Source organism: Pseudopipra pipra, chromosome 1 (assembly GCF_036250125.1).
Source record: "Pseudopipra pipra isolate bDixPip1 chromosome 1, bDixPip1.hap1, whole genome shotgun sequence".
NCBI classification, from domain to species: Eukaryota; Metazoa; Chordata; class Aves; order Passeriformes; family Pipridae; genus Pseudopipra; species Pseudopipra pipra.
In genome coordinates, this window is record NC_087549.1 from 116,870,179 (window position 1) to 116,897,354 (window position 27,176).

The following is a 27,176-nucleotide window of genomic DNA, read 5'->3' on the forward strand; positions in this document are numbered from 1 at the left end:
TTTGTTTATAGGTCATGGGGGTATTTACAAAACACACTTGGTAAGCCTGCGGGGTAACAAGAACACACTAGTGCTTCACCTCGACATGAGACCAGCCCACACATAAAACTTGCCAGTCAACCTTCATTTTTTCTACTGCCTTTCTGATGCAAAAATTTTGCCTGTGACCCTTGCTCTCACTGGTTTGGGAAGCAGACACAGGGTGAGATGACACAGCTACAAAACCCTGGTGCCTGCTGTGTCCCTTTGCACTGAATCCATGCAGTGTTATCAAGAATGCTCCCAATGCACAGAGCACACAGGCTATTTTTGGACTTGCAAAAGCGGTTCCTTGTCACAGAGGAGACACCCACACTGCACACTTAGGGAGACTTTACACTTTGTGTCTTGTGAGCTTCCTGGATTTTGGATTAAAACAGGAAGCAAAGGAAACCCCGAATCCCTGCACGTTAGCACATTATGGGTGGGAATAGCAAAATGACTGAAAGAGAGCAGAGATGTGTCATCCTCCCACACCTTCTGCAACAAGCTGCCACTCCAAAACCAAGAACCCCTGCTGCTTTCTACCTAGGGAACCTTAGAGGCATAATAGCAGACACGAAACCAAAGTGACCTTTGTTTCCCAGATCATCTAATCTTCAGAGGAAAAGCACTAATTACTCCCTACAGTCATGTGGAAGTCCACGTGCATCAGCCTGAGCAGAGGGCGGACCTGCCTCTGCGGTACTTGCCCCAACCCACACTGTTCAGGGCAAAACAGAAGTTTGTGGCATTTGCAGTGGCTGGTGGCGGCTCTGCCCTGGGTTGCCGAGCAGCCTCAGCCCAGCCCCATTGCTTGCTCAGTGTTTCTCTATTTGACCTGCATCCTTGGTCTCCTTCCAAGAAGACTCTAAATGTAAACGAGGTAAGAATTTTGACAGATTAAACACTTCCAGAAGGGGAAGCATGGAGTATTTCCAAGTAGATACAATAAGGACCAAATTACCAGAGGTCAACAATTCTAATCTGTAAAGACAGAAAGTTGTTAATCCTGATGCTCAGCACAAAAGCTGAATACTCTGTAGGCAGTCTCTCAGTCCAGTTGACTGATAACTGAGAGCAAAACATGAATCCTGTTTGCCTTTAAAAGTAAGACTTACTTTTTAATTATTATTCATGAAGGAGGGGAAAGCAAAAACAAAAGAAGGGACTCCCATATATTGGCAGAACATGCTGGTTCTTTAACACACCGTAAGATATAATTCTTAAGGGATATATCCATGGCACCAAAAGCAGTTTTCTCCAGCTAGAGGAGCTCTACCAAAACACTGTGGGAAAAATCTAAATTTGTTTTCACTTAAAGCAGCAAGTCAGAACTGGGATCATGTTAGAAACATGTAGTCCAGCTGTTTGCCATTTAGAATTTTTGCTGACGGTACAAAAGTCAGCCATGCAGGGAACCCAAATGGAGCTGGAAGAGGGCGAGAAATTGGAGGCCCTCTTGAAAACAAACAAAAATATTTGAAGTAAATGTTCATTACACCTTAAAGAGGAAAAAAAATCATATAAACCTAGCAGATTAAGACCAAAATCAAAAGAAACTGAGCTACTTAGAAGGTAGTAAAGAGAACAGCATGTAGAATAGCAGAAAAATATAGTGCAACTGAACAATCCTTTGGAAATGTCCCACCTGAGATTACATTAATGCAGTAACTACACAGAGTTAAGCACAGCTTTTGAAAAGACATAAAAGAAGCTATTCTCGACCTTACCCTGAAGTGATAGCAGAGGTTAATTTACACAAGTAGCAGAATAGGAGTGGGTAGAAGGAAGTGGTTAGAGGTTATTAATACAAATGATCAAAGCACACACACCAGGTCAACACAAGCTACTGTTTTCACCTCAATAAATGAAATCTAATCCAACTATAATATAACTCTGGGGAAAATGTCCATTGTAATAGTACAAGTACTGAACTCTTAAATTCTAATTATACTTGTTTATTGGATTCTCCTAAATCCAGGCCCACCCAGCACGTGCCAAATTCAATTGCTATCTCAGACATAGGCAAAACCAGAACACCACACAAAATGAGAAAACATAAGAAGTAGAGAACAGATTAACACTAAAATCTTCAAAGTGGTATATGGAATGCTCAATAAATGCAAAAGAACTCCATTATACATATTTAGGACATGAAAGAGAGTATCTGTCCCTCTATCAGATTTCTCCCACTGAAGTTCCTTGAATTATGCAATGTATTTCCAAGTCAAATTTTAAGACCTTTCATTTCTCCACCCTCAAGTTACAGTAGTGCAGTCCCTCTTTATATCCTTCCAGGAATCTGTTAATATCACTTCCAGCACAGTCCTCTGACTCTCCAAAAATGTTTGCACCAACATACTGAATCAAACCCTCTGCTGGAGCTAGACCCAGTCCTCAAAGGCTGCACCTGTATACCCTTTATCACACATCTCTAGGATGCTCATCAGCCACACAGCAGTTGTCAACAGTGGTTACGCCTCAGCACCTTCTCTCATGGATATTCCTAAGGGCTTGGAAGCCTGCCAGGATGACCATTTTCATCTTGCTTTATTTAAGAAAGTAAATCCTTTAATGACATTCCATTTTCAGGTTGTGAAACGTGTTTAACTACAGGCACTTCACCACCGGGCAGCCCACAGGAGGGACTGTCCTCAAAGACTCAAGGAGGCAGTAGAGGTTTTATTCCACTGATTTTACAAGGCTTACCAAGGAAGTTTCAAGTGAAACTAGTCCTCTTTCTTTAGAGAGTTTAATCTTTTCAGAGCTTTTAGGCTTTTAAAATTACATTCTTTCAGGCTTTTAAAATGACATTCTATTCTAAAATTACTGCTCTGCTAGTGCTTATCATCGAAGTCATACACTGGGTTTTGTTTCAACCAGCTGTTTCTTTATTTTTTGCCCTAAAAGACATATAAAGGAAGGCTATGGTAATTAGATTAGCCTAGCACTTCGAGATGACCCACAAACAGTATTTACTGGTCACTGCAAGTAGTTGGGACAATCTGAAAACAACAAAATAGCAGGAATAAAGTAAGAGCAATAGGATAATTATATTTTCCACATTACCATTTATTAACACTAGTGTAGATGTTAACACAGAAGCAGCGAAGAAAGGCTCTTTGTTTAAACCTGAAGTACTCATGTAGCACAAGTATCTTCTATTAGAGCATCACTATGCTTTCTCCTATATCCCATCTCAATGTGACTGAAGCTATATATATTTTATTTCCATACATATACGTGGTTTGTAAACCAACTTGGACTTTGCTAGAGAGACTGCTACAATACAGTGAATGGCCACTAAACTAGTCTTTTAAAGCCTCGTTAAGTGGTGCTTGTTTGTTTTTTTAATCCCACCCTTCTTTTCATCTGGGTGAGGGTTTAGATCCAAAGATAAAGAGATTCCTGTCAGAAGCACAGAGCAGAAAGCACGGCTGAGCTTGTATGACATAACTGTATATTTAGTTCTGCATCAGGGAACTCGGCATATAAGGCTGTCTCCATATCGCCAGTAGTTACAATATGGTCCTGTAAGAGATCCTACCTGACCCTCAAGGCAGAATGTGGGCACTCAGAGAGCAAAGGCTGCAGCTCTGCCTGGGGCATCTGCACTGTCTGCAGTGGCAGATGCTTCCATCCCGATGCAGCTGCTGAAGGCAGAGGCTGCAGTGCAGACCTCAGGCTCAAGGCAGTGCTGAGACCTTTCTCCTGGGGCAGGACAGGCAGCCGATCTGCCTGCAAAAGGTGTGCCCAGGTGGAAGACCTCCTGCAGCAGGTGGTTGAGCTGTAGGAGGTAGTGAGAAGGCTGTGTGGCATCAGGGCTGCTGAGCAGGAGTTGGACAGCTGGTTCCAGGCTCAGTCTGCAGAGGACCCACAGCGTGCAGCCAAGCAGCCAGAAGCATTCCCATCAGCACACAGGGAAGGGAGGGGGGCCAATAATGCAGAAGAATGAAGCTTGCCACAGCAAGGACCTGCAGAAGGAAGAGACTTCCCCTCAAAGCCTGACTTGCCTCTGCAGAATTGCTTTGCTGCTCTGAGATTGGAGAGGAAAGACCCATGACGTCAGGAAAGACATGGAACTGGGTAAGGGAGCCCCATCCACTCCCTGTGTAACAACCAGCGCAACTAAGAGAAGGCATCAGGTGCCAGTAGTAGGAGAGTCTTTGAAGAGGTGCGGAGGCACCCGTGTGCAGACCTGATGTACTCTCTAGAGAGATGTGCTGCTCACCAGGGGCTCATAACAGGGATGTCACAGACAGGCTTCCAGGCCCTGTGCAGTCCACTGGCCATCGCCCACTGCTGCTGTTTCACCTGGGCACCAGTGATACAGCCAGGAGCAGTCTTGGCAGTGTCAAGAAGGATTACAGAGCCCTGGGAGCAACAGGAAAGAACTGTTTTTTATCAATCCTCCTGGTCAAAGGGAAAGGGTTCAAAAGGGCCAGTTGCATCTGGCGAATCAACAAATGGTTACAGGACTGATGCTCCAGCTGGGTGTTTGGCTACTCAGACCATGGGACTTGCTTTGAGAAACCTTGTCTGCTGGGCACTGATGGGGTCCACCTGCCAGAGAAGGCAAAGAGACCTGAACAAGTAGCTCCTGGACAAGCCCAAACACACAGAACTCAAGAAGTTTAAGAAGGCCATGTGCAAGGTCCTGTAACTGTCTTGGGGCAATCTCAAGCACTCGTGAGACCCCATCTAGAGTACTGCATCTAGCTCTGGGGCCCCCAACATGAGAAGCATGTGAACCTGTTGGAGTGAATCCAGAGGAGGGCCATGAAGACAATCAAGAGAGCTAAAGCACCTCTCCTATGAAGACAGGCTGAGAGAGCTGGGTTTTTTCAGCCTGGAGAAGGCTACGTGGAGACCTTAGAGCAGCCTTCCAGTACCTAAAGAGGGCCTAAAAGAGAGCTGGAGAGGGACTTTTTATAAGGGCAGAGAAAGGGAGTGACAGTTTTAAAATTAGAAAGGTACATTTAGATTCGATACTGGGAGGAATATCTTTACTGTGAGGGTGGTGAGGCACTGGAACAGGTTGCCCAGAGAAGCTGTGGATGCTCCATCCCTGTAAGTGTTCAAGGCCATGTTGGATGGAGCTTTGAGCAGCCTGGTTTAGTGGAAGACATCCCTTCCCATGGCAAGGAGGCTGGAATTGGATGATCTTTAAGGTCCCTTCCAACCCAAACCATTTCATGATTCTGCAACGAGTCTGGATAAGCCTGGGGTGATAAATGCTTCTGACCTGCGGCACAGAAAGCAAAGGTGTAACAAAGCACACATAGGAATGAAAAAGCTTCCTCTTTAAATGTGTCCTGGGCTCATGACATAATAAACTGCATATAGTTGGTTGGACAATAAATTATTCAATACAAACTAATGAAAAAAAGAAAAAGAGAAACTATTCTAAACTGAATTAAGTTCTAACCCAAGAGAACTATCCGTGATGCCAGAGAATCTCCAAAAAGGGATAGACAGATGTCAGTAGGAAAGCACTAGACATGCCCCAAGGTGGACCATGCTGCTTGTGAATCAGAGTCCTATCTTAGGGGTGGAATTTAAGGTCCTGTTGATACTACCAGAAACCCTCAAGTTATGCTAGGAAAAAGTCAAAAAGTTTCTTTAATTTGGCAAGCTTGTATTGATTTGTCTTGCATGACCAATTAGCATTGTCTCTGCTGAGATGGACTGATGGCTTGAACTATGACAAATCCTTTCTACTGCAGACTAGAGCAAAGTCTGAAGATGGGGCAGTTGTCGGCATTTATCTCATGAATCAAACAACTTTTAAGTAGAAAGTTAAACATGTACATAAATGCTTTCAGATACAAGGCAAACACTGAGTGTATACACAACCACCTCTTCTGGTAACCTAACACTCTTCCCATGGCCAAGTATTGGAACCACAAGATAACATTCACTTCCACTGGTATTTGCCTTATAACACTGGAACACAAACACACTGGAAGGTAAGAGCTTCACAAATATAATACACCTACAGAAAGTTTGTTACTGTACAAATAGGTGAACAAGTGTCCAACTAAACTGACTAATTAAATATTACCTTAGTGGCCAAAACACACGTAACTTATGCTTACAGTACCCAAGTGGTTTGAGAAACAAGTATTTGTAGCCTTTCTCCTCTCCTCAAATTTATTTACTTCTCAATTTCCCAGTCCTGTCCCAGTGCTTGCACTAATTGCTTTGGACCTCTTATGAATAGAAGCAGGGAAAAAAGAAAACAAGGTCCAAAATAACGATCAAGAGGACTTGAAAAGCTGTTAACATTAGCTAATAGAAACCTGTGTAATGTTTGAAATGGGCTTAAGTTTGTTCTTAAAAAGAATGACTTTCAAATGGGCTGCATTCCATTAACACTGCATGCTACTCAACGGTCTGTTGAGCATTCATGACTTAAGGCATCAGCTACAGGTCTCTTACCTTTGGAGGCTTGAAAGGATATTCTGGTGTAAATGTGATGTCAAGGAAGAAAACACCTCCCTCATAGACTGAACCTGGAGGTCCTAGAATAGTTGATCTCCATTCGTAGATGTTGTCACCTTTGGGGCCAGCACTAAGAGATAAAAAACAAAATTGTTTAGGAATATGATTACAGCTCAAATAAATATGACTTCTTACATTCTTCAAGTATAATATGGAAAAAAGTTTTCAGTGTTACTCTTCATACACAACCTGAAGTAGAGACAGGGATTAAAAGTAGATTGAATGCTTCCAAAATCTCAAAGATCTTACCTGGACTTATCAGTGTTCCCGACTGCTTAGCAAAGCAAAGAAACTAGGGATGGGGCATAGTTTCCAGCCTCTCTCTCCTGGCCTTTATAAGAGTAGCATTGCCCAGAACTACTCCCAAACATACTACACTATCAACACAACAAAGAATTAAGTTTCAAGGGACAATTTCCCACTGTATTTCAGAAACGGCTCTTCCTTCTCAGTCTTAATAAAACTGTACCACATTAAAGACCATACTAAATAAATTAAGGACTTATGTTAATTTCCTTTATCTTACGTGTTCTTTAAAATTAAAATATATTCCTGCATTATTGCTAAACCAAGGCTCACAGTATAATTGAAGGAAGAAAAATACATAATGATGCTCTTAAATTTCTGAATTTTCTACACTTTTATCATTTTGCTACACCGATTTCTAAAATGAGGCTACGTGAACTTAACCCCATTGATATTATTTGCATTGTGGAACGGCTTTTGTAAGGGAATTAAACAGTACTTTCTCAAATCAGCTTTGTCTAACTCTAGATTCTCCCTAACCTGCCAGCAGCTCACTACGAGTGGTACAAACTAAAGGACGTCTGCTTGTGGAAAATTAGTTTTACTGAGATCCTCAGACACTTGTATTCTGCAGTGTGCCGTATGTCATGTAAGTACAGCTCAACCAATAAAGCCATTAATGGTTTAGGACTCCATTGCTGCCTCTTTCATTCTGTGCTGCTATGGTAGTATTTTATCTGTAAGATGCAAGAACTGAAAACTCCCTTTGCATACAGGGAGGTGCTGACACAGCCTTTTCCATCATGGGTGTACCATGGCTTTGGAAACCTCTTCTCCCCTTGTTCTGAAGGGAATAGATCTTAACATTCCTAATATAATGAAAACCAGCCTTGGTCTTCTTTCCCCATTCTTTTAATAAAGCTACTATAAGACAGAAGGATAAAAACGGGCTCTCTTTATAATATAACAATCATGGAGCAGTATTACTCGGGAGGGAAGGCAATCCAGTAAATTCAATATATACATGACAATATGCATTTGATTAAGGTGCAGGGAACCGGAGTAATCGCTAAGTGTTAGTAACAATGTTACAAATAGAAATACGATTGTGAAAACATAAATTGTCAAAGTAACTTCGGTGATCAGAGACATGATTTTTTTCCCCTGCTCTTCACAGTACTGGTGAACATGTTCTTGACAGCAGGGGAATCAGGAGGGAGAAAGGGAATTAGTTCTGTTATCATACCTAAAATTTTATTTTCAGATTAGACTAATAATAAAATTTCACAATATGCTGGTGCTAGATATTTCAACAATAGTGAAGCTATAACTAAAAGCATGCTTCCAGGAGCAGGAAAGCATGTAAGAAAGCAGTAAAGAGAGACAGATTCTCTGTAAAGTGATGCACCAGCCACGAGGGAAAGATTTTTCTCCCCAGAACATGAAACCTTGTGCAGCTCAAGATCAGTACTAAATTAAAGTAAAAGCCATTCTATCCTGAACACTTCTGGCATCCCACTCCACCTTAATGACTTGTCCCTGTCCTATGCAGGTCTATATATTTGGACACTCAGTACTCTCCAGCTACCACTTGTGCATTAGACTGGAAGAGTGTTGTATTTCGACAGGAAGCTCTGCCTCTGGAAAGACACCAACTTAACTGTGCAAACTTACTGAAAAGGACTCTCTGGGGCACTCTCATCCACCACTCCAAGGAATCACCTCTTTATATATACATTAGCAACCTACTGACATGCTGTCATTACTGCAAGTTGCACCAGAGATCATCCTCCCCTCCCTCCCCTAAAGATGGAGCTACCGAGAGGGAACAGGTACTTGAGCTTTGTTAGCACCGATTTACTGTTGGAATTTTTATCATGAGAACTGGCAACTGGGAGCACTTCAGAACTCAAGAAATGTGATGTGTGATTAGCACTGATTACAGTCCTCTGAACCAACGAGAAATATTTCAACATTCTGCATTTTATTTCCAGCTTCAGCCCAAAGGACTGTCAATAAAAAAATCCCACAGACTTAAAAAATAATATATTATCATTTGTAATAGTCTTAGAAATCTCTTGTATCCTATTAGATTTCCAATTAGAGCTATCACTGCACAGAAGTAATATACTGCTAGACCTCCATATTAAGAGTGCAACATCTTTGTTGCACATCAGTAGGCTTTAACAGTGATGTACTAAGCTTACCTTTTAAGCTTTTCATAATTCAATTAACAGAGTGAAACAGCTGTACATGTCCAATTTTTACACATTAACATTGATTTCTTATAAAGAAAAGACTGAAAGAGGAAGAGGCAAGCCAGCTTCAGAGTAGAATATTGCCCAGATTTAATTTAGGATTAGGTAATATCAAACAGCTCATGAAGACCTACTGCTTAATACAAAAGTGACAATGCTGGACCACAGCGTAAGAGCAGCGGCATTAACTTTTGGTGGAGATATCAGAGGTTAAAGATTACATCCTTTGTTTAAAATCCTTGCAATTATCTGCTTCAAAATGGAATTTACTGATGCATAGACACAGGGCTCAGAGGCACAGCTGCCACCTTGCCTGATGCATGTCACCACTGCTCAAATTAAGTGTTTAGATCTACTAATACAACACTTTGAAGCTGTGCAACATATGACCGCTGTGAAGACAATCTTCACCAATTAAATAGAAATTGTTTACACTGCAAGACAAGCGTAGAGAGCAACAACTTTCTGTATTAACTCAGCAGCCCACAACCTCTTCACTTCCAAAGAAAGAAATGAGTAAAAGAGCTGTAATGCAGAGTAAAAGATGACATCCAAAAGAAGACTGAAAAGATCCCAACCCATTATTATCCTACCAGGCAGCACGTGTTACGCAGCAGTGCAACTGACATCTCTCTTCCTCGGAAAAACAGCGATATACTCAGTGAAGATGCGCTGCACCCACTGTAGCAACTGTTCCTGATCATTCCCAATGATGCTGGCTTATGCTCTGGACAGATGTTATGACAGAAACGCTCCTTGGGAAACTGCACAGTGCCAAGGTATTGTTCAAGGACTACCTAACTTTCCAAGTCCAGAAGCAGGAAAATGCAAGGCATTACCTCCTGGTAAATGCAAGGCATAGAGAAAGTCTCAGCACAGGTGAGACCAGGCTCAAAGTTCTGCAGCGGTCAAGTCCCATCCAGCCTTGTGTTGCTTTGGAAAAACCTGATCTTGCTCTGCCTCCTTGTGCTGGCAGGTGCCATATTCTTTCTCAACTTAAAAACCAAACAGGTAAATTATAAATGCCTGCAGCAGAGGCTGGGGAACAGAATGATGCCTCAGTAAATGAGCTGCAGATGCCCTGTGGTATTGAGCAACGGTAAACACAGGACTGTGCCTCAGAGATTCGGTGTTCGTGGAGGGAACACACACACATACTCACACCCCACACCCCCCCCTTCATGAATTATAAAGGCTGAAATGACAGATAGTCTGCAAGAACACCCAGCCTGTGTGGCTTTATCGTATTAAGCCATCCAGGTACAACCTCCACCACAGGCCTGCATTATGTGATACCACCCTGATACTCTGCACACACAAACTCAGCTTCCTCCTCCACCCTGGCACCCCTGGGCAAATCACTTGAAGTACACCTATGCCATGGAGGGAAGGCAGGACTTTTTGGTGCTCACCACATATAGCTAATGTACAAAAATCCCTGGGAACATACTGAACAGTACTTTCCAGGAGAATGACTCAGAAAGAGTCCATTGTTTATGACAACATGGTAGTTTATTTGGAAACTACCTGGTCCTTTCTAGGGGTTGACCAAATGATAATGTAAGTGCTCCCTTTAGTGAAATTTCAGGCTGGCAAATACTTTAGTTCCTCTTCTCTGAGATACAGAAAACACACAATAGCAGATCACTGCAGTGATAAATAAATCAAAATGGTACAGACACTAGGTTAATACCCTGATATATCAAAGCAGCATATATTCCTTTTAAAAGCTAACTAATTTAGCAGAGCAGTTAAGAAGTGCCAGAGACTGCTATCCATCAGGGTGATAAGAAGTGCAATTTCATGTTATGCTTAAGGAAATAACAGCTAATGAAAACCTACAATATGTTTCAGTTAAAACCACAAGTAACAAAACCACGAACTCATACTCCAACTACTTCATATCCCCAGCTGCTATTTTTGAGGCTATTTCGACCTGAACATGAAGAGCCTGATGCAAGTAGCTAAGCTGTTTTGAAGTTGCACACTTGGGGAAAATAAATATAAATTCTAAAAACACTGCAGACATGACCTTTTCCAAGGGACATAGCTCAAATCAGAAAGCAAACAACATACTAAGGCACATGGGAATTCCAAGGTGGCAGAGAATCTAATGATCTCCAAAATAAAGCTGTACCATTACAAACCATGACAGCAACATCAATATTTTTTTTCCTGTTGCTTTATTTTGTAGTAAGAAACAGTGAATGGCTGAACATGGAAGTGCATCTTGGTTATGGACTCATCACCTACTAGCTTTGGGAAATATTTAGTTGAATGTTAGGTCTCTTTCTTGCCCTTTATTTCCTTCCCCCTTTCCATTTTTTTTTTTTCTCCAAAGATGCAAGCCCAAAATGCATTAGAAATTTTGACTGCCAGCGAGGCAGCATATCATTCTCACATGAAGTTCTGGTGCACCTTGATTTTCCTTCCTAGTCCACCCTGTTCCTGACCCCAGGCTAAATATGTTTTTTTTTTTTGCTGGTAGCTCACTAGGTGGGGCCACACTAAACTTGCTCACTCACATTATTAGGCTGAATCTGGTGCAGAGATTGCAAAAGCACCCCAGAAGATCACCCGAGTGATCAAGTACTAGATCACCAGTTCAAAAAGAAGCATGACAATTTAGCCATTGAAAAACACACACAAAATCCCCCATTCAAAGAAATTTTGCTCTACAGATCTTTAATCAAGCTGAGTTAAAAATGGGAATGTCACAGAACAGAGTGAAACCCAAACAAACAAAAAAGCAGCCTTTGACCCAAACGTCACTTCAAAACCTTCATATTAATGCACAGTTCTAATTTTAGAAATCAATTGTCACCTTCTGCATATGCTTTAGCTACCAAAATGTATTATTTTTATTACTATAGCACCAAGACACTCCATTCACAGCCAGGACCTCACTATGCCAAGCCTGCTAGAATACAATCCAAAGACTCCTGTATGAAATTTACACAGGTTTTCCAATTATAAAATAAGCATTAAAACATTACACAATTATTAGGAAGAAATTCAAATAGAACAAAACAGTAGTAGTTAAAAGGATACCTGGGGCCATGCATTTAATTGCCATTTTTTTTGCAAAGTATTTTAAAAGTGGGATGCCTTCCATTTTTAGTCAAAGAATGGAAATTAAAGGAAAAGAAAGGGAAAAAAAAATCACAACATAAGAAAATCCCTCCTGTGCGATGATGGGAAGTTAGAGGCAATATACTGGATTACCATGTGCCTACATGAATCAGAGTGGCCATTTTTGCCCCCTGTCATTACGCGCAATCAAGCTGCTCCTCTGTATTAATGTTAGCTAAAAATGATGGATTGGCATAGGTGACATTCCTATGGGCTCAGTGACAGATAGAAGGAAAAGACAGCAAGAGAAAAAGTTGCAGCTGGGTTTAGTTAAAACATAAGAAGAGAGCAAAGGAGGGAAAGAAAAGTAAGTGAGCAAAGATGGAACGTTACATTGCTACAGCAATCCAAACAAAATTGTAAAAACAGAACTTAGTTTTCCTTCCGTTGCACCTTCCGGGGCATGGTTTTCAAGTACAAAGCAGCAAATATTATTATTTTTCTCGTAACTCATTGAAAGTATTGTACTTTCTGTCTTCAATTTAAAATGGCAGTCACAATATTATTGCACAAGTGTAAGTGCCTCACAAACCCCACATTTCTAACAGAGAATTGTGTTAGAAATAATATCATTCTTCTGTTCATTTTCAGGCACAAAATTTCTGTTTTAGCATCTGGGAAGGCTTTTCCCTTAAGTATCAGCCTAATGTAAAATTGGAGAGCTTTGAAAAATTGCACAAAACTTAAACTGGAGGATAAGTGGTGCAGTGAATTACTTTCTTACTAGGTTAAAAAAGGAAATAAATAACTAAATAGCTCTGATAATGGAGCTGATAAGGTGTTACGCAGGGATTTACGGGACTTCAAGGAAAACTGATCAGAAGGATTTATTTGTGGGAAGAAAAAAAAGGACTATGTTTTCCAATTTACACAAAAAATACTTGGCAATAAGATCGCACAACAACAAAGAGTCTTATCACAGCCAAGATCTCACTCCTTTTCTATTACAACAGAAACAGAAATGCCCAGGAGTATTTGCAAATTTAGGACCTTCACCTGAAATATTTCAGTCTCTGCAAAATATTACTACTAAACTACTTGGTGAAAAGGCCAACCCTCCCGAACAATTTCACTGCAGAGTTTGATTTTTAAACCAGGCTTCAAAGATTTAAAATAAAATCTCAGTTTTGACCTCAGGGAGCTCAGGAGGAGACTTATGATATTCTCAGAAGTGTGCTGCAGCTCTATTTAGTTTAACAATAATCACTCCAATTTAAGAGCAAGTCCTCATAAAAAGATTCAAGAAAAATTAATCCGTTTAGCATTGGTTCCAAAATTGATAATAAATCCAGCCTGCTCAGCTCTCAAGGGTTTCCGCTTTCCCCTGCAGTGGGGCTTCTTCTTAGCCTTCTCTACTGCAAAGTACTGGAAGTTGGTTCCCCTACATGCAGGAACATTTTCAGTGTCTAACTTGACTGCAGAGAGGCTGTTTCTGCAAATCTGAGACTTTAGTATGTACAGTATGCAAACACAGAAAATACCACACTAAGTAGTCAATGAAATTATTTTCATCGTATGCAAATCTTTTCCTTTTTGCCTCCTAGTTTTAGGTTGACACCATGACCAAAAACTACATATTAAATTCAAATGTCTCATATGTGACCTTGCATTTCCCATTAAATAATACCCTGTACAAGAAACAGTAACACAAATTGGGAGAGAGTAACAGAGAATCTGACTCACCTAACAATTAGCAATGTCTTACTTAAAGTGACAAGATGTGGTGGTAGAATCTGTGCTCTGCCAACTTAACCTTGTATTATTTTTACATCAGTTTCCTTCCTGCCATTTGTCAACCAGACTATTAACTGCCAGCATGGGAACAGAAATTCCTACACATCAGACCTCATTTCCAAATTTAGTATTTATGACACAGATGTGTAATTTACAAATGGTAACCAAAACCAGGCAGTTTCACAAATGTGTTATTTCTCCGACTACACTATTTGTTCGGGGCCTTTTCACATTCCAACAGGTATATGGAATGAAATTGGTATAAAAATATAACTAGCAAATCTATTTGTTTCTGCAATTTTAATGCTTTCATAAAGCAAACTCTTTAACTGGTTGCCTAGCATCTATTTGACAGACCTGTAATTAAAAACAAACAAAAGACAATCAATACTATTAATAAATATGAAAGTTCTTGTGCCACTAATCTCAAATGTGGTGTACTCCTCAAAAGAAAACAAAACTTCTACTTCCTGCTGGCACGTATTGGGATATAGTAGGTTCTTTACACATGGCACAGAAACTACCCCCTCTGACAACTAAAGAGTTCAGTAATGTCTCCTTTCTGCCCATAAGCAGCCCTAAATGTGCTACAATGAATGATCACAGGGCTCCTCCCTAAATAGCATGATTTATCCATTAGGGAAAACAGAAATCCATCACAATTAACCTGCCATTCCAGAATCAAGCTCGGACCTGTATCTGTGTTTCTGCCTTTCATGCCCACCTCCTGTTCTGTCCCTATCAATACAGGAATACGAAAGGTGATATCAATAAACAGATAAAAAAACCAGCCAACACATCATAAATATTCAGGCACCCTGTAGTACATAAAGTGTACAACTGCTAAGTTTGAACCCACATGATCTAGAGGCTTCTCTCTCTTCAGAAGTCACTTGTTCTGTTCAAGGAAAAAAAATAGAGGATCCCAGCTATTTCATAAGTCCAGGTATCCAGCACTGAGCTATCATAGTGGACTGTTTATTTTTGACTTGATCATCACTTTGTTGCATTGATTTCATTATAACTAGTAATTCTGCAGATCAAGAAATGCATACCCTAAACGAGTTAGAACATAAGGGCAACAGCAGCTACAAACCAGCTTGGAAAAAACAGCCCCAGAAAGTTAAAGATGATGTGTAACACTTGGCAAGATGCCCCTGCTATGCTGAAAATTGAAAGCAGACAAGACTCTCGAACTTCCTCAAACAAATAAGGACAAGGTTCTTGTGGCTTCATCCAACTGACTCCTTAAGCTAGCTTTCTTACTTCCAAGGGCAGGAAAAGGGCTACTTTAAAGTGAACAGACACTGGCGTTGCTAGGGTAAAGGATGCACTACTGTCTCTCTTGCACTGAACCGCAGGAATCCTGTTTAAAGTCTGTACCCAAAACAGATGATGAAGTATTTTAAGATTACTAGTTTACATGCAACTTTAAGCTGGAAAAAATCTGCTCATGTACCACATGCTTCTAAACTGTCCCACCACCTACCTACCAATAAACCAACTCACCCAAAAAACATGCTACAAATTAATCCAAATCCATCAGCCAATCAACAACAAGAGAGTCTCCTTCCCATTAGATCACTGACAGATAGAGTCAACATCACTTAATGATCAGGCCATCCCAGTATCTTGGCTTCACATAATTATATTTCTTCTCATCAGCATACCAATGCTGATACCACTAACACTATGTTGCTAATCAATACAGTATGTTTTGAAGGACATATCTTAATCATACATGAAACCAAGAAAGAAAAAGAAAAAACCTAATCTAAATGTCTTCCCCTTCTCCTTTACCTCCATTAGACTTCCTTTCCTACATTTAAACTAAATAAACTAAGACCACTGCATTGGGATTAATTTATTTCACTGCAGGTGCTAACAGCAAAATTACACAGACCAGCCAATACAAAACCGAAATTGGGTTACTGCTTTCAAAACAACAACAAAATCTTTTCAGTTATGCCGCAATACCTAGAGCATCTCTTTCCTGATTTTCCACAATTCTAAATCAAAATTATCAAAATTATCTGGCAGAAAAGTAATTTGAAAACATTGCCTTTGAGTTTTGAAACTGTGGCATGTACAGACTAGAAATTTTATCAGAAATCTAAGATGAGAGTTTACTTTCTTTAAGTAAAAGAAGATTACCTAGACTGTAATACAGCACAGCTGCCAGCCAACTACACAGCACTCACTAAAAATTGTTTATATACCACTGCGAGTTGTTCTCATTAATAACAGTTGCAGACACAAGCTTGTCACAATAGCTAATCAGCATTTACTGCAGCAGTTACAAATATTCTGAAGCTGACATGAGGGCAAAAGCTTAAAAACCTCCAAAACTTTCAAGAGACTTAAAAGAGAATTTTCTTTTTTTTTTCCCCCAGCAGATTTATATGTGTAAGGATAGCCCACATAGACATTTGTGGTGGCTTTCTAAAGTTTTGATTATTTTTTTGTTTTCAAAGTATTAGGAACATTAAATTTAATCCACATTAGGAGCCACAAGAGGACTATGCAGTGCTCCTATGTAATGTATACAGTTTTGGGGTCCTGCATGCCTTAACTTAAAGGGGAGATATAGTCCTTCACAAACTAAGTTTTTTTTTCTTTTCTTCAGAACCCTATTTGGCAACTGAAGTTAAGTAACTTCCCCCAAAGGAAAAAACTCCCACATCATTGACTTTCAAACTTCCCAATGTCTTCACTTTATGACATTTTTATTTGGAAGTCTCTCCCAAATGTAATGAAACATTAACAATGAAGTGCAAGGCAATAATAGTTCTAACTTGGGGCATTACATCACTGACACCTTTTATGAAAAGCACATCACATTCACACCCCAAAGAAATCCAAAATTGGTGTCTTCTCCTCCCTGCTTTCCACCAACGAGAGATGACTTAGCAACAACTAAATAAGCTGGAAAGGCAACACCCACGAGTGGCAGTTAAATTCTGCTGATAGAGGACCACAGTAGGCAGGTAACAGGGAGCTGCCAGGGAGCACAAGAAGTTTAGGCATCCTCCTCAACATCACTCCTGGTCTCACACAGCTTTTTGCTGTCATGGAAAAAAAACACATGTAATTTTTTTTAAAAACCCCTTTAATTACCCAAAACCACTGATGTTAAATAATATTTCATGTATATTCCTGTGATCCAGAGGCTTTTCTAGCCATTAAAAAAGAAAGACGTATTTCCCTCATAAACTTCTTGGGCAATCCAAGAAGTTCACGAAGAAGGGTCTTAGGGGAATTTAGTAAAAATTTACATCTTTTTATTGGATGCTGTTAACATATTAATTGGTAATAGTGCTAGCATGAGATTTTCTACTATATTTCATAAACAGAGGCAGAAGGAGGAGACCACATTTCACAGACACATGCAAGTGTTTTAGAGACATACAGCAGTGTACATTTTCTAACCTGTTAACCTCGGCATTGTTACAAGTTACACCTTAAAGCAAGATCAGGAGAGAGTATGTTTTGAGAGCTGAGCACCGCTTATGTTATGCTGTAACCATTTCCATACAGACAGCAGCAGAAATAAAGAGGTGTGCCTACAGAACTGTAAAACTGACACAGACATAGATGAACAGTTTGCACCTTATTTTACACTATTAATTTCTGAAGACAAAAAGAACAAGTCACGTCCAATTAGGCACAAGTAGGAAAACAGTGTAATAGCACACAGTAGTATGGCAAAACACCTGGAAGAACTGATAGCCTTAATACCCACACTTGATGCAATTTTACATTGATAACAATATAAGAAGAGAAATAAATCTACCATTAGCTAAAAATCACAGGGATTTGGGGTATGAAGGTAGGGAAAAGCTCTGTAAGAACAAAGAAAAACTATTTGTTTCCAGTCACTGCAGCTTCATTCACTTTGATTTTCTTCACTAAAAGGCTTTTCAAATATTCCTTTTAGTGAAATAAAGATGTTCAAACAGCAATATGTTTACAATGTAAATATATTTACATTATGTTAGAAAATTTCTTAGCCAATCCAGACAATTCCACCTGAACTTTCAAGATAAAATAATACGGATATTTCTTCATTTAAGTTCTTATGTCAAGATCACAGTTCAGAAAGGACAGGAAATAAAACCCTTACAGAACACAGAAACAGACTTCTTAGTGAATCAGTAACAACAAACAATTTCCAAGGGCAGCTAACTCCCATCACTAAACCTGACCTTTTTCTTTTTTTTTATTTTACAATGAGTTTTTAATCCAATATAATTACAAGTTATGATGAGACAACTCCTTTTTTTTCCAGTTAAGGCAAACTAACTGAAAATAATTCTCTTCTGCTGAGGTTGTTCTGTGACAGAAGAGTAGAACAGATCATTAACAGAGTAGCAAACTAACCAATGCTAAAATTAATTTTTTTAATTCACTCTCTATAAATACATGTGAAACTTCATGTCACACATGCAACTTTCAAGCCATGAGTTAATGCTACTACAAACTTGAAATCTGATCGGGCAAAGTCAATCTTAAGTACTGGAGTAAGACACCAAAGTATGTGTCCTCGTTTTCAGCTCAAGACTCAATTGTCTGAGAGAGATATTATTTTGAAAAAAATATAACAGAAAATACTTTTATAAATTACTCTTAAAGGTGCTTTGGTCGCACATATATATACTGATACATATGAATGTGTTTCATACTGCACAACCCTTTTTATAACATGCCTTACAAGGATTTTTTTTTCTAAACACAGTTTTCTGCCATATAAAGCAATGTTAAAATAAAGTTCAGTTCACACATTAGTATAACAGAGGTAGCATTACTGCAAAGACTTTGAGCACAGGTGAAATGAAAAATCTGTTACTCTACTGGCTTATCAAAAGAAATACAGGAAACACCAGGCTGGACCTGAAGTCCACCTATTCTAACACTCCATCTCTCACTGGCTTCCAGTGTCAAATATGACAGAGACGGGCATCAGAAGGCTTCTGCCAGGTCTTCTGTTTTCCCTTACCATAGCAACACCCTCAGTGGTAAATGCTTGAGCCTTAAAACCAGGCATCTACGTTTTCCTTCTGAAATCAGTATTATGAATAAGCTGCAGTAATTCTGTCTGGTTTTGCCCTCCACAGAAGGCAAAACTCAGACTTTTTGAGGCTTGCTTAATTCCTGGCTTCAGTAATTAATACAGCACGGAATCCCTGTGTCCAATTTCATTCTGTAAAAATTAAATTTCTCTATCTTTTAATCTCATTCCACATGCCTTTGTTCTTGTATTAGAAGTCAGAGGAAAATAAACTTCCCATCTATTTTCTCTAGAGAATGAAAAATAGGAAAATAAATATAACATTTTTTTTAAGGAAACAATCCCTGTATCTTCACATGAGAAGTCCTCCAGTTCCTTTTTTAATAATTTCCATCTCTCCCCTCCAAAATCCACCTACTTCTTCAATATTCTTTTCGAGATAAAATGGACAGCATTCCACAGGAGCTGATAGACAAACCATTACTTTGTATGTATTTGTATTAAGCCTTTTTCTCATTCACACACCAGAAGAACCTACTGCCCTTCCTTTTTTCAAAACTGGAAGATTTATCATCATAGGTGATTATGTCCCTAATGAACACTAGGCAAGTAAAGAGTAAGTCCCTTTCCCTCCTTCAAAGTTTGCCACAGATTACTCATTGTTAAGATCTATCCTGTTGGCAAATGCATCTGTCAAGTCTCTTTCTAGAAGCCGGTACTTCTGTATCAGTCTGGGCGAGTTGAAGCCAATGACAAAACTTCCATCAAATTCAGCAGAACTAATTCATATGCAAGGCAGGATAGAGAAATCTCTACTGGGAACCTGGCAAACCCACCCCCCCAGCAGCAACTGCAAAAGCCAGACCGCTGCAAAGCACTTGGCTTGGGAATTTACTTCATCACACTTAGCCCAGTCACTAATTATGGCATTCCTCATTGTCACAGTCAGCAAAGAACATTTTTGAAAGCATCCTTGTTGCATCTACGTCCTGTAAAAAGACAAAATATTGTATTCTTTATGGAAGAATAAACTCTAAGAGTTTGTTATCAATCAGTGTTGCTGCTGAGCATCTTAGAAACAAGCAACAAGCTTTGCTTCTGTCATTAATCCGACTGTAATTTTTACATAATTACAGGAGAGTAGAATCTTACAAAGAAAGCACAGAGCTCTGCAGAGAGCTAAACTCCTCTACAGGAGGCATTTTAAGGTTCTTTCCTTTAAAGCCCCATGATTTATTCAAGTTACCTTTTCTACACTCCCAATAAGAGAATTTGGAGACCATTAATATTTGGCTAATGCCCAATATTTCTAAATATTGTTTCTATTACACTTTTGCTCAACCACTTTTTTCTTTTCTTTCTGAATCTACAGATGTGGGTTTCTTGTGGGTTTTTTTGATTTTTTTTTTTTTTTTTTTTTTGGTCTCTTTTTTTGGGGGGTTTCTTTGTCTGTTTGGTCAGGGTGTGTTTTGTTTTTTTAAAAAATAAAAAAGCTTTAGCATATCAAGAAGATATTTCTCCTCCCTGGCTCCAGCGTGTAGGAACTGTGGAGTTTAAAAGTCCTGCTGAGATTTGCAGGCATAAATGTCAACTATAATAACCTTTTAACTTATTTATTACTTCACTCCTGATATTTTTCCACTCTGTGGAATTAATCCCATAACTTGAAGTGTCACTTATTAAAAAGGCAAGACATGGTAAAGAGCCTGCTACCATCATCACTTCCTGTACAGAAATATAGTGATTTCACTCATTACAGCATACTCAAGTTTCATCAAGGCTGTGGCTCTGCTCTGTGTAGGTATTAATCATTTACAGGTCTTTGGCTTCTATTGCTCACTTTGTAGGTCATTTCCGTGCGCTTTCCCCTGCAACCTGATCAAGACATGATGCATAATGGCCATTCCTGGGACAAGCTGATATGGAAAGGGATGCGGAAAAGAAGCATGAAAAGGGACAAAGACAATACATGAGGAGGATTTCCAGTCTCAAAGGGATACAGGACAGGTGTGTACACGGAAAAACACTTGCGTATGTACAAGCTGGGACTGGACAAAAAGATTTCAGTGCAATGCTCAGAATTCAAGCAAATTTTAGTGTATAGGTAAGTTTAATTGGAAGAAACAAAAGCCGGCTCTTCTGACACAACATCTCAATGTTGTTTAAACCTAGGAGCATGAGTTTAACATTGCTCCCAGATCACAATAATTAATAAGACTGACTCTGAACATTCACGGTAGCCGCATGTCTACCCAATTCTATTTAAAATTCTGTTATGTTCTTGGCCTCAATAATTTCCTGTGACAGTAAATTCCAGAGACTAATTATATGTGTGAAAGACACACATAATACCTTCTTTTTATTGCTCTTATATTTGCCACCTTTGATTTTAATAGAACATATTTCTTTGTTCTTCTGTTATGAGAAAAAGAAAACAGATGTTTCTAATTTATTTTCTCTTATACTAGTATTCAATGCAGCATGAAGTTGACAGTTAAATGATTGAATTATTGCATCCTGACTGTGTTCTTCCAGACAGGAGTAAACTTGCCTGCCTACTAGGAGAATCAGAGAAAGATGAACAAGTAAAGGAAGTACAGAAATTCAAAAACTTATGAACTTTGAGCATAGGGCTTATGACAGAAAATGAGAAAACAAATACCACAAGCATTAAAAAATGCTCCCCCCATTCAATGCTGGTATGCCTATATTTGAAAAAGAAAAAAACCAAACCACCAAACAAACCACAACTAACCAAATGAAATACAGTACGTATGGCTGAAGACACTAGTGAGGGAGAGCGACAATAAAAAAAGCAAAAGAAGAGAACTTCACATGTAATGTCACCCAAACCTCACACATACTCAGCATGCTATTTTAAACCTCATTGTAGAAGCAGTTACAGTCAACAATTCCAGCTTCTTTTGTAAGTGTAAGCAAGTTCTCAGGTGCCATCACCAGGGTCATGGATGAATGGCTTAAAAGCGATCAATGCCATAGTTCTGCAATGACATTTCTGGGCACTTGCAGGAAGGGTCTACGGCTATATTTGTATGTAACTGCCATTATCTGGGTGCAAGCTGCATCAAACAAAAGCATGACTTCAACCAAAACATTTAATAAAACAGAGATGTCCATGTACAGACATTAAATTTATAAAAGCAGTGGAAGTAGATTTCAGAGGGAACTCACCGGATTGAGACTGATGATATTGGTGTTACAATTTCAGTGGAAACATTGCTTGATTTAGTTATCACAGGACAGGAAAGGACCATTCAGAGAAATTACAGAGCTTTTATGTTACCTCAGCTATAGGACTGATCCCTAAATATAAAGGTTGCCTACTCTCAGATCCAATGCCAATCTGCACTGTGTCTTACTAAGCCCAATTCCAACTTTCCTCATCTTAATTTAATGGAAACAACACTGCAGTTGATGAAAAATACACTTAGACTTCAATGCCTCACTCTGCAGTATGATGGGATCCTTGATCTTTACACCAGAATCATTAACACACATTTGCTACATGTGAAAAGGCATCACCTGTATGTGCCCAGCTTTGAGGACCTGAAGACAAATTTCTGGAGCAGAGAAACTCTTGTTGACAATACATGTAATTTGGATCAGATTTATTTTTTTAAGGTGTATTTTCAACAGTGAAACAGATTATAAACAAATAAAGTGTTCTCATACAGTTAAGAAGTTCAATGTTCTGAGTCAAAACTCGGCAAAGACTGGAGGAAAGCCACTAGTCTGCTATGATTAACCAAGGGCACAAGAGCAGAATTAGTTCTTACTTGATGACAGGATTGGATAGAAAAAGGAAATGCAGGTGAGTGAAATACAAAATGAGGTGTCTTAACTGAGTGTGATGACATTCAGATTGAATTTTGTAAAAACACATCTTTTAACACACTTGTGTGATAACAGAACAGTTACATCCATTTCTGATCATACAGACACTACTTCATATACAAAATCTGAGTATACATGTACGTGTGTACAAATATGCATACACACACACAAAATCTGTACACCTCCATAGCTGTACTCACTCAGTTCAGTGGCACACAGACACACACACACACACTCATATATAGTCTTCCACAATGGCAGACCTAGAATTGTATTATCATTTTTGATACGAAATGATGACAAGGATACACGATACAGCAGCACTGATCCCAGCCAGTCCCTTTTGCTGTCAGTCACAAAAAGAAGTTTGACTTTACCCTTTATGCCACTGGGATTAACTGGCAAGTCAGCGTTACCCTTGGAGTCTGTTTTGCCCCCACTTAAAGAGACTTTCCCATGTATGCTTCTCCTGGGTGATGCAATGTTTGCAGTTTAGGAAAACGTGTTCTGTCAGCTGCTGCAAGTCATATTAAATGCTGAAGAAAAGTAAAGCTGATCTTACAATAATTCTTTTCCACACAGCTACTTTTGCACATTTGGTATGGGAAAAGTAAAAAATAATAAAATAACTCTACTTTCTCAGAACTACAACTGCACTCTGGTAAGTGAATGCAAAAGGGGTGTTTGCACACATATGCACACCCTAATCACATTGCTGACAAATGGCAGATCTGATGCAACACTGTTCCCCCAGAGCTGTTCTACAGATAATATCTAATGGTTTAAAAATGTGCAAATTATAATGAAATGGTGAGCAAAATAAAAATCAAGCTAAAATCTACTTCATTTATTTCTAAGTTGAAGTCTGGTAGCTGTACTATATTCTCAGTTTTCTCCAACAATTCATCTATTGCAAAAGAGATACTGAGAGGCACTATTTAGAGCCTTCCTTGCTGTAAGGGATTTACCTTTAACTGCTGGCAAAATCCAAGTATACATTCCCCTCCTGAGCATCTTCTAATCTTTATAGTTTACGTTCCTTTAATCCACGTAGAGCAGACCCCCACCGAATAGGTATATCTCCCCAGCACAGGCTACAGAGGAAAGGCAGCTCTGGTTCAGTGGTGACTGAGTTCAGTGTATTTCTGAATAGAATGGAAAGCATGATCTAAGCTGTGCAAGCTCAAATTAAAGCAGAAAAACAGCTTAAACTAAGAAAAAAATCTACAAAAAACACCTTAGCAGATGCAACCAGCATGGAGGAGAAATCGTGAGAGAGGCTGCCCAGTGGCTGTTGTGCTGGTTTTACACACTTTTCCCACTAGGGCAAAGAATGATCAAGAGACTCATCATCTCAATGAGTACTCTTACTGGAAACAGCTTTTGTGGAAAGTCAAACCCTTAATAAATATATGCATTTCATAATTTTACTCCTGAGACTGTTCTACTACATACCACAAGAGGTACAGAAAGAATCAAAAATACAGGGTAATTTAAGCCTTTATTTTCTTCAATACTACTTGTAAAGAGAAACTTGAACACACGAAAGAAATCACCTTTCATAATCCTGTGAGTGTGCTAAAGATGCACATGGGACTGATTGCCTACGGGCATGCAAGTATTAAAAAAACAAAACAGTTAAACAGACCTCCCCACATCCAGATCAATGTCTTACTGCACATACATTTATCTTTTTTCTTTCTTTGTTTCCTCTATGGTCACTTGGTCTACAATTGTTGAAGTTTCCTAAAGAGGACTTTAACAGTTAAACCAATGCAAAGAAAACAAAACCCCCAATCTTCCCATCAAAAAACCACTCCAGTACAGCATGTTCTAGCTCTTCTTATACTGAGAAACAGGATAATAAATATGAATAAGGAATCAATGTGAATCTGTGCATATCATTACTTTTTTTTTTTAACAGTCTATATGTTTGCTTTTCATAAGCTCTCTGTGGTGGCAAAACTATAAATGTAAAAGTTAAAGACACAAAGGGAAAAAAAGAAGTAGCCAATAGCAAAAATTTCAAACACACACAACCACAGTTTATTTTACAGCTGCTTTACATAACAATAAAAATGTAATATACTGTGGGCTTTTGGCAGTGTGTAGAGAGGCAGCATCAAATGGCAGTAACAGAACAAGCACAAATGATCTCTTTGGAAATTAAGCAATTTTAGAAGGGCCATTTAGAAGGACCATTATGTCCAACAGCTAATGGGTCCAAAGAGACAGAAAGGTCAAAAGTGAGAGTTCCTGCGTATTGACCAGAGATCTGACATATACGACCCTCTGGAAGAGAGGATAACTTCATAATCTTATACAGCCCTTACTAGAGAATAACCTTATATAAAACCCAGTACACTGAACAAAAAGAGAAATCTTTCTTTTAGAAGCCAAAGGCAAGATGTATTCCTCCATCCAGTTGTCCCAGCATAATAAATAAATAAATAAATAAATAAGGAAGAAAAAATGTTTACTCTCTGGGTATAACCAGTTCAGAAAAAGAAAATCATTGGCTATCTATAAAACAGTAAAGTGCTCACATAGTTCAGTAAACAGTCTGGCACTTTTAAAGAAAAAGTAGATAAATCATACGCATTGCACATTAAAACTCACAACATTTTAGTAACCTTGAACTATAGTAATATAAACAAGGACATACAAATCCACTTATTTCTGGACACAGTTCATTCACTATCTCCAGCAAGGACTGAAATTTAGCACTTGACCTAGTGAATCATTAGGATATGACACGTTATCTTTCAGGAAATCCAATCTAAGCAAACATTATAGTTCCATTACTATTTTAATATCCAAAACCCAAGATCCTCTCCCTGAAAAGAAATCATTTGCTAAAACAGCAACTAGATGACTTTCCAGATGTGTCATTCAAGTACTGACCAAAAGAATCTTTCATTTGCCTGGCATACACATGTCTGCTGTGTAAACACTCATACAAGGTCACCTACTGCACATGTCCAATGTCCTAATAATTCCCAAGTGAAGTTTAGACATATCCTCTTGACTAGAAACCTTTCAAAATAATAAAGTACATTTTTCCAATGACCAAAGAGTACTACATAAGGAAAGATGACAAATGCCAATTCTTATGTTACCTTGCACTCAGGATTATCCCAACTGCTCATTTAAGTACTTTAAAAACACTTTCCTCTTTCCCTTCCATCAAGCTCCTTTGATTCATGATCCAGGTACTTCAGCAATTTAAAAGAAAAAAAAAATCTATATGCACATTCAGTAGTTTAGCTGATCACTGCTACTTCATTTGCAAGTAAATTAATAAAGCAAGAATGGTTATGTCTGCTTATTTTTTAATTCCTAATAAATATTTTCTTTCTGTCTATGGGACAACCTTGCCTCTTCCAGTTCCCTGTAGGCATGGGCTGCAGACTTTGACAGATCTAATGGCTTAGTGCTGAACGGTCAGTGCAGCCATCAGGAAACAGAAGGGACCACAATGTGCTCAGCTCAGAGGGATAAGGAGGCAGAAGACACTAGCACTGTTCTTTACAAGCCTGTGATGGCTTGCAGAAAGAGGCCCAGCTCCACGGGCCAGCATAGGCACACTAGCTCTCTTCTGCAGAACTCTCATCACACTGGTGACTTGGGACCCCTTGGATTGTGGTGAAGGGAAAGCCTAGAAAGGAAGTAAAGAGAGAGCTGACAATCTCTGCAAGAGACTGGCAGGTTTACTACTGGAAAGGGATCTGGCAAAATGCTTTTTTTTCTCCCGTTATTCTCTGAATTTAAGGGTCATGTTTAACCCTACCCCATATCTTCACTCTTTTCCTAGTATGTCATAGTTCAGCCATCAGCTCTAGCTCCATCCTTTTTTTCCTCATTTGTTCTGAATCAATCAAGACTGTTGCAAATACAACAGACTTCGCTAGGTAACAGATAACTCTCCTTTCCAGATCCAAACCTCAATCAGCACTCCTTCCTTATCTCTTTTTAAGCTTTGAATTGCTAACAAATCTCATCCAGCTGTTCAGTCAGCCATGAGAGAGGTCACAGCACATCCCCATTTACCCTCAGCTCTTTACTCTGCTGCTACAGCTTATCGTTGGACCCTGCCAGTTCATCGCATCCCTCCTGCAGCGTTACCACAAAGCCTCTACTATCCAATCCCTATTTTTCAGTCTTTCCTGACAAAATTCAGTACTAGGTAATAAATATGTCCTAAATGGTTAGTTCTGTGCTACTTAGCACTGGAGTGAAACATGCACCTGAACTATCTCAGAGCTAAATAATTTGTCTGGACTTTACATCTCCCCATAAATAAGACTCTTCTATGAAATACAAAGTGGAATCCTTGTAATGCAATGTAGAACATACAGCTTGAACAGTCCATGGGTTAGAAAATTTGCATTTTCTGTGGGAAAAACAACGTACAAGAC

General features: G+C 39.2%; 1 protein-coding gene across 8 annotated transcripts in view; it reads right to left on the reverse strand.

Annotated features, from left to right (window-relative positions):
• Window positions 1-27,176, reverse strand: part of UBE2E1 (ubiquitin conjugating enzyme E2 E1) — a 58,246-nt gene that overhangs the window by 15,362 nt on the left and 15,708 nt on the right. For all 8 annotated transcript variants that reach the window (XM_064673072.1, XM_064673064.1, XM_064673056.1 and 5 more), the window contains one exon: window positions 6,463-6,595. In XM_064673072.1, the coding sequence (XP_064529142.1) occupies window positions 6,463-6,595 (133 nt within the window). The remainder of the gene's footprint in view (window positions 1-6,462; window positions 6,596-27,176) is intronic.